Source organism: Rhinolophus hipposideros (assembly GCF_964194185.1).
Source record: "Rhinolophus hipposideros genome assembly, chromosome: 18".
Lineage (NCBI taxonomy): Eukaryota > Metazoa > Chordata > Mammalia > Chiroptera > Rhinolophidae > Rhinolophus > Rhinolophus hipposideros.
Genome location: NC_138064.1, coordinates 31,842,483 through 31,851,459, shown reverse-complemented (window position 1 = coordinate 31,851,459; position 8,977 = coordinate 31,842,483). Strand labels below are relative to the sequence as shown.

Sequence of the window (8,977 nt, the reverse complement as noted above, 5' to 3'; positions counted from 1 at the left end):
CTGCGGAAGTTTAAGGTGTACACCATGTTGGTCTGATACATTTGTACATGAATCATCTTTAATCCCACTTCCCTTTCACTCTATATTCTCCAACCACGCAGAACTCCTTTACATTGTTGAGACCAACCTGTCAGAAAACCCAACCCAGGTGCCTACAGCACAAAGAATCAGTTTCTGACCATTTTGTTGGTTCCCTTCATTTTTGGTCCAATGGCCTAATTTTCACCCTTGATCCAAGTAGTGAATTAGGAAAGATTACATTCCTTTCTCAGAAGCCCCAGTATAACTGAACTGTATTTCATGGGCTCTACTGGGTCAGAGGTCTAAATCATGTCCAGAGGGATTCAGTGTTCTGATTCGCCAGACCTGAGATCTTGTAGTAGGTATGGAGTCAATTCAAGTGAAAGCACCTGAATTGGAAGTACGGCAAGGAATTGTTGCCTAAAAAACAATATGGAGAGTTGCCAGAAGGATAAATAAATGCTGGACAGAGACTACAACCACTGTGTTCCATTCCGTTACCTTTGGGTCCATTTCACAGGATTACTAAGCATGACTGGCACATGATCATGTTTCCAATTTTATCTTAAATGTTTTCTCTTAAGATAAACCTATTTCAATCATTTAATAAATAGCTGCTTTCCCCATTCTCTGTTACAACACTTCTTTAACCTTCATAGCCTTTAATAATTGACGTGAGACTGATTTCCTCAGCAAATATTTATTTAGCACCAACTAGTGCCAAACAGTATACTAGACTGTTTATTTTCTTTCATAACACATTATGTCTGTTCTATTTGCCGAGCATAACTCAATGCCTGGAATATAATAAGCCCTGAACAATTATTCACCGAATGAAGGAAATGACCCTGATAACTTAATTCAATAAGATATTTTGATATGTTTGCAGGGGGTGGGGGTGGGGAGGGCGAGGGGAAGGAACAGGGATATTTTATTTTGTTAGACAAGTTTATCTCAGCCTTTCCTCATTGTTTGACCACTTAATTTGCTTTAGGCACACACATGGACCCAAAATTTAGGTGATATAAAGAAGTTTATCACATAAAAACCATAGAGAAATTAAATGTTATATCCCAATATTAGTAATATAAAATTAGTAATATGAGTCCACAATGCACTAGAGAAATTCTTGGGACCAGGTATATTTTAATATTCAATTGTTTTGTTTTTATTAATGTAATTAATATAAATTATGTTCCTTATATTATGTAACATATTCAGTAGGGTTAGGGTAATATTCTGTTATGAAATGTTAAAATTTTTATAGCAAAACATCACACCAAGTAGAAGTAAGAAAGACAAAATAGGCATCCTCATTTTTGTTTAAGTGAGGTTCTACCATTAAATAGATTTGTTCTGAACTTATGCAAAAATCAAGATCTTTGGATTTGAGAATTTCAGGTAAGGGATTTTGAATTTATAATCCTATATTTTTCTACAAGAATTCAGTGCAATATTTCTCCGAAATATGTTTACCTAGCTTATTATATCTAGGCAGTTTTTTGTTGTTGCTTCCACTGAATTAATAGTTCTAATTCATAATTTAAGGTTATTGGGAACAAAAGAACTATTATTTGCATAATTGTTTTTCATTGTTATATACAGTGATTAGTCCATAAGCACTCATCACGTTTTGTCCACTCCACATTTGTGTAGCAGAGACAATACTCATGTTTACCACACCATTTCCTCTTCCTGAGTACACAGGAAGATTACGTTTCATAGCGTCCATAGTAATTATGTTTGGGTAATATGACATTACCAGGCAATGGAGTATAGATGAAAGTGATAAAAGCCATTTTGAAGCCTAACTCTTAAAAACATCCCACATGACCTTTCAGCTCATTTTTTTTTTCCGTAGAAATCCTGGATAGCATGTGTTCCAGATCATATAGCACACAAGATGGAGGAAGGCTGTACTAATTACATTGGGCTATGATATGACTAATCAGTAAACTTTTACTGTATTAAGCCCCTGTGATTTCAGGGGGTATATTTGTCACATTAACACAGCTCACAAAATAATTTTTCCCCAAATGAAAAATCAGTCCTCTCATGGCATGAGTTTTCAGTGAAAGAACAAAAAGCTCATGAAACAATTCTTATTTATATATTAATTTCATGTATATCACAAGTTGTATGCTATGCGTCAATGATTTCATCCCACTGCAAACTCAAATGTTAATTAAGAAGTACTAGTGATAGTAACTGCCTTTTAACATTGTATGTCAATGATGCTATGCGAAATCCAGCAGTGTTCCCTGATGAAGACATTTTTTAATAGCTTGTTCAGCTTTCTTTCTAGGTTTCTCACCTCAAGTTTCCGTAGCATCTCCCAGCTTCTATGCCCCAGGGCTTTCTCCAGAGGACCAGGCTCTTGCTCAGCCTGCTCACAGCTAAAGCCCAAAAGTGCAGGGGAGTTAATGCCCCCTCACGCAACTCTGAACCATAGGATGGTAAGTTAGTGGATGAAAGTCTAAATCTCCTGTTACTGGGAGGGAAAATTCTGAGGTGTATTCTATATATTTATTAGACGGATCTCCAGGTGGACTGAGGTCTGCTTTCCAGAATAAAGCTAGATCAATGCCACACCTTATTGTTGGCTTTCCTTCAGGACCTCCTCACTTTCTGCTTCCACACTCTGGCTTCATGGTATCACCTTCCAAATAAATGACCTGTTTTGGGAGGAACCAACCTAATTCAGTATTTCTGTTGTACTGCTGTCTTTTGTTGTATTTCCAACATCTATAGCAATCTTTTGCATATGTAAGTGCTCAATCAATATTTTGAATTAGATAACAGAATACTATTCAGCCATAAAGAAGGACATTCTGCCATTTGCAATAACATGGATGGACTGTGATGGTGTTATGCTAAGTGAAATAAGTAAGACAGAGAAAAACAAATACTGTATGATCTCATTTGTATGGGGTATCTTAAAAGAAAAGACAGACTTGCAGTGAGGAAGCTCTGCTAAGCCTTGAAAGCAGTGTTACTGCAGGGCAGCCTGGAGTTTTGAGCTAATTCATATAACCATCAGCCAGTGACTATTCTCTTTTTGAGTAATAGCTCCTGGACTGCCTCTGAAACCAAATATCTGATAATAGAGTCAGGTAATTATGCACCTGGACTGCCTTTCATGAACTAGGTGTCATCAGATCCACAACCCATAAAACCAGGTTTACCCAGACACTCCAAGTAGTGGTATACAAAAGAACAGGCTTTACGGGCCACAAGAATAAAAGGATTATTTAAATGGCTTACTCACTTAGAACACAGAACACGAATCTTTTACATATTTGTAAAAGATTACTGAATGAAGAATGACCACATGAACTGTTCTTTAGCAATGAAAGACTCCTGCTTCATAGGAGGCAATCAAATACTTTCTGAAGTAAATTTCACCAGACGTTAGGTTTCATTAATAATATTTATTTTAAAGATCACTTTTTATTGTAACAAATATAAAGTCATCAATGTTTTACAAATTGTCAAAAATGCTTTACGTACAAAAAAAATGCATTAGTAAAATGAAAGTTATATTGTATTATTTGGTACATACTTAATACTGTCAACATGCACATCATATGCCGGAAAAGCTCATGCATTATTGGGAGAGAGAAGAAATAAGATATAGCTGCTATACTGTCTGATTATAAATTCATTGCTTCGTTCAGTTTCCTTTCTTCAGGGATTCCATTTACCTGTGATGTGTAAGAATGAGCATGGGCATGTGTTAGTCAGGGCACGGACACTTGTAGATTTTGAACAAAACAAATTACAGCAAGGCGTCATTTTGCTATCTTCTTACATATTTTAAAATAATTTCTCTGCATTTGGTGTAAAATTTTTTAGAAAGGAAAAATTCTAAATTAGTCCTCTCCTTCTTGGGCCAAAGCTATATAATGTTCCAAAAGTCACGGCCTGAAAATTACTCCCACGATAAACAAAAAGCATGCAGTTGACTGCGGGATGTATGACTGTACGTTTTAATCCTGGCTTTTCAGCTGAGAAAATGAGAAAACCGGAAGGGGCATAGATCTTAATAGTCAGGGTCTGTTCCAAACATAGGGCTATTGTCAGCTTTTAACTGCTCTATTACCCCAGCTAGTGCTTAAGTCCAAGATTACAACACTGGCAGCCAGTTCATTTCTTAAAAGTTTGTATGGTCCTTTAAAAGAAAATAACTAACTAAATAGAACAAACTTCAAAATATACTCTCCTTTGACAAATTCCATACAGTTAGCTACAAATAAAATTAGTTGGTATTCCAGAGACAGACCCTGTGCTTAAATTACCTTCATAAAGAAAACTGTGACACTTAGCATAGTGCTCTGAGGTACTTGGGAAAAGCAAATTATTATTTCAAGATAATCATGCACAAATGTTGCTTGCCTCTTTGTGATACTCGGATAACCAAGGTGGAGGAACAGAAAAGCTATTGTACCCATGAAATATGTAAACTGAATCCATGCATGTATGGACAGAACAAGTTAGAAACTGAGAAACAAACTTTATTTTTTCATTCAAATGAATAGAATGGGAATAAAGAATGTAATCTGCCCATTTAGCTCTTCTCTCCAGGAGGCATGACTCTATTTAGTTTTATATTTTATCAGAGGTAGAAACACAATAATCTATCACAATTACAAAAAATGTTAGGGTGGTCTCTCTCTCTTTAGCACTTAGATTCTTTGGGGACTCACAGAAAACAAGAAGGAAAAAAAAAACAACCAAGAGGAAATAGTACACTTTAGTCCATAATATGCTCCAAATTACAGAAAAATGTAAGAAAACAAGAAGGTAATAAGCTCTAGTGTTAACTAAAAAGGAGACCAAAGCTTTCTTGACGTAAGCAAAATGCCTGCTCCCAAAAACCTATTTTAGAAAAATAATTTAGAAAATTAGGTTGAACAACCTAAAACCCCTCTAGGGAAATTCTTTGCCTCTTATCACATTTGCTCAGGCATAAACTGTTCTTGTATTTGGAAATGCTGCCTATTACTAAAATGCAGCACACTAACAGGTCTACTTGTTAAAAATATGCAACTATGAAATAAGTTTCTGTAATATCTACTTAGGTTCCCAAGTAAAATCTGGATTTCTAAAATACTAAAATTTTTTTTTTTATTATTTTGCTAGAAATTGTCTCCCGTCTACTTACTCCTTGCCTGAAATATTAATCAGAGGAAAGAGATCTTAGGAGACATGGAAGTCTATGAGGTAAATGAGGAAGAAGTTTTAGCAAATTCACTGTAGAAACAGTCTTTAAAAAGTTTTCCTGTTTAAAAAAAAGCCATGAAATTAGAGGTAGCAGGGATTCATTTATTTCTTTGCTCTTTAGATAACACATATTTATAATAAAGTTTGTTCCTTCATCAATCTCCTGAATGCTTACATCAATATATTGAACAGTCTTGTTGAAACATGTTAGCATTTAATTAAAACAAGTAATCAAAATTGTGGGGTAAATTCTGATAAATGTTATCTCGTAATAAAATCTGATGAGCAACTTCATTATACTTGCCTCAAATCTTTGAAAAGTTGTCAAACGAAAATCTCCTTAAATTCCCGAAAGCCGTAATAAACAAGATAATTTTTGAATGAAAACATCCAATACATTTCTACATGTGCCTAAAGTTTTTAAGAGACTTACTTAATAGCTTCCCTACCACAATACCACTATTCATACTCAGAATTCCACATCCAACTTACATTTTTAAAATGTCTCTTGCTTTTCCAAAAGAGCTACAAAGGCATTACTGGTTGCCTGGCAATTAGAACTAAGAATCAACCACTAATTAGAAGACAATCATGAATTAAGTTACCTACTTGTACCAAGATGAATGAAATAATTGGCTGTGGAAATTTTTTAGGGACACTTGAAAGAAATAAACTTAAAGAAAGTATGTCTTAGGGAAATAGAATAGTCTAGGGAGAATTGTCCGCCATCTTGTTTTCATTGGTCATGTTATAACAGCTTTTTAAAGTGGCATTAGAACCAGGCCAACCATTTCTCATTTATCCTCCTGAAGCCTCAGTGATTAGTCACAATGGTTTCCTTTTGTAAGAGTCAGTTTCAAGCTGCTCACTTACTGAGACAAATCCTGGATACATCTAAGCTAAGAATCTTTCACACCAAGGGGAAGAATAGGGAGCTTCGCTGAAGGAAGAAGATTTCATTCAGTCTTCCTTAATTAGACAGGACCTCCATGGATGCTTTTGCTCTAAGATCATTTACCCTGTGTTTCACTCTGATGCCAGTCTATGCAATAATCAGCTATTATTCTGAGGTTCTAACTCTGATTAAGGAATAACACAACTGTTTTACCTTACTTGGTGAAGCTAAAGCTTCATAAATTATGTAGTACATTAATTATCTTTCAATCTGTTAACTTCATCCATATTCAGCAACTTATTACTTTCAGTACTCACCTGTCGTCTGCTGTTGGGGAATCTGAGTCTGATGTGGCAAGTTCCTAGAAGTGATTAATATTTTTTTGAGTAAAACTGTGCTTGTTTACACACATGTAAACAAAGAGCAGACATCTCAGAATGAAAAACTTTACAGCTAGAAAGGACCTCAGAAATCATCTAATCCAGTACCCCACCCACCCACCAATGAGTTCATGGATGAGAAAACTGAAGTCTGAGGAAGATAAATAATAACGATACTGGTGACATTCATGGAGTTGCTGCTACATGCTATATTCTACCTCCCAACCATCCTAGGAGGTACGTATTATTTTTATGTTAGTTTATAGATGAAAAATAGGCTTAGAAGTTCAAGGCTACACAGGTAGGAAGTAGTGGGTAAAGATGTGAACCCAGGGCTCCAGGGCTTCTGCTTATACCTGAACACTCTCAGATCCAGGTCTAGGACACATGTACACACTCACACACTCTCATAGAACAACATATATAACCTCCTTCATTCACTGTGCCAAACCTGCGCTCCTCTATCCCCATTCCAGGAAATGACACTGGCTATCCATCCAACTGCACTAATCAAAACGTAGAAGTTATCACTGACCCTTCTCTCCCCTTCAGTCCTCACATCCAATCACTTAGTAACTCTTAACGACTCTCCTCAGTTTTTTCAATCTGTCCCCTTCTTTCCCATCTCCATGGCTAACTTGGTGGAAGCCATCACCATTTCTCATTTGGATCTTTGCAACTGACCTGAATGGATTCCTCATTCCCACTCATGCTCCCTTATAATCCACTGTGCACATTGCTGTCTGATGATCTTCTATGACACAAATCTGATTATGTCATTCAAATAACACACATTTTATTATTTCCTTATACATGCCCACAAACTAAGTTTTAAGGTTTTTAGTGTGCCCCAGAAGGCCATCAACATATCTGGTCCCAACATGGAGCCCTCCCTGACTGCTTGAAACAGAACCACCACCATCATGGCCCATTACCACCCAACCAGCTCCCATTTGTCCTTGCAAATTCAACTCAAAAGTTGTTATAGTGAACATGTATTACTCTTATAATTTAAAAATATCCCACAGGACTATTAACTAAAATTTTTAACTTATTAATTTTAATTTAAAAAAATCTCTCAAGTACCACCTCTTCTATGCCTCCTCCTTAAGCATCCCCTAAATAAGTTACCATTTAACACGCTATCATACACACACTGATTGTCATTGTATTTTCCCTCACATGTTTCATCGCCCCAAAGTGCCTTAACAGTAAGAACCATCCTGTTTGGTTTAGTATCCCCAATGATAACCATGCAATAAATAATGTTTGAATAAATATGTGCAAAAGTGAAGATACTGAGAAAGATTCACATAATACACATTTTTATCAACATACACACACATACATTTAGTTTCAAATTTTGATATTAAAATTAGTTTACAAAAATATACAATTTAGATTCTATGTGGAAGAAATTTTAAGAGTCAACTCCTTGCTACAGAGTAGGGGTTGATCCAAGCCAGGGATTTTCAAAGTTTTTTTGTTTCTCTTCAGTAATGAAATTCCTTTTAATTGAAATCCTAAGCAGAACTCTTGATATACAAAAGAGATACATGTGATTGTCCGGGTTGAAACAAGGGAGCCAGAATCCTGCCTGCTTTGTTTCCTGTGCCCCACATGCTAGCCCCTGGAGTATTTCTAAGAAAACTTCAAGAAGCAGAGTTTGAAAACCACTGATCTAAATCATTTCAGCCAGGCAAATATTACACTCCAAACAGAACCATCTAAGGTGGAAAACAGTACACACTAGTTAAATACTATTTAAACTCTTAAATTGATCTATAGGAATGTTAATGACTCTGAATGATTTTTTTTTTAAATTCAGTTCCATTTTAATATGTTGTTAAGAAAATAACAAAATCGATTCTAATTTACTTCGAAGAAATTACTTAATAATTCATCTCCATAATTACATTCTTTTTTGCTATTACCTATCAGCCCTACTTATCCCTGGGTACTGGGTAGTTTCAGGGAGGTTTTGTTGTTGTTGTTTTGGTTTATTCTTCCCATTTTACACAATGTATTTACAGTGTTTTTTATCATGAAAGTAAAAAGATTAATTTATAAACCACAAAGAGGAAATAAGTTCTAGATTTAAAGATGGGAAAACAAACATCTTTATCCCAGAAGTGAAAATTCAATTTCAAGGGCATTTAGGAGGGGGTTATGAATTTTAATTTCTCAGATAAAACTGACTTGGGTCTATCCCACATTAGAAACTAATACAGCATCCTTTACACACGCACGCACGCATGTATGCACGCACCCCTACACGCCCTTATTTTTTTTCATCTCTAGCTCTACCTAGCCTATTACTGGATTGAATCAATACATTTTGACAAAATTAAAATACCAAAGAGGACAAAGGAAACCCTTCAGAAGCCCTAGATCAAGTATAACCAAAATTCAGAAATCAATGTTGGATGAAATCATTGGAAGCCCCTCCCCACAATGG

At 35.7% G+C, this 8,977-nt stretch overlaps 1 protein-coding gene across 1 annotated transcript in view; it reads right to left on the bottom strand.

Annotated features, from left to right (window-relative positions):
- Positions 1-3,545: 3,545 nt before the first annotated feature.
- Positions 3,546-8,977, bottom strand: part of SGCE (sarcoglycan epsilon) — a gene marked incomplete at its 5' end in the record, with an annotated part of 63,111 nt that continues 57,679 nt past the window's right edge. The window contains 3 exon segments of the mRNA XM_081080204.1: positions 3,546-3,725; positions 5,549-5,583; positions 6,457-6,500. Coding sequence (XP_080936330.1) covers positions 3,675-3,725; positions 5,549-5,583; positions 6,457-6,500 — 130 coding nt within the window. The 3' untranslated portion in view covers positions 3,546-3,674.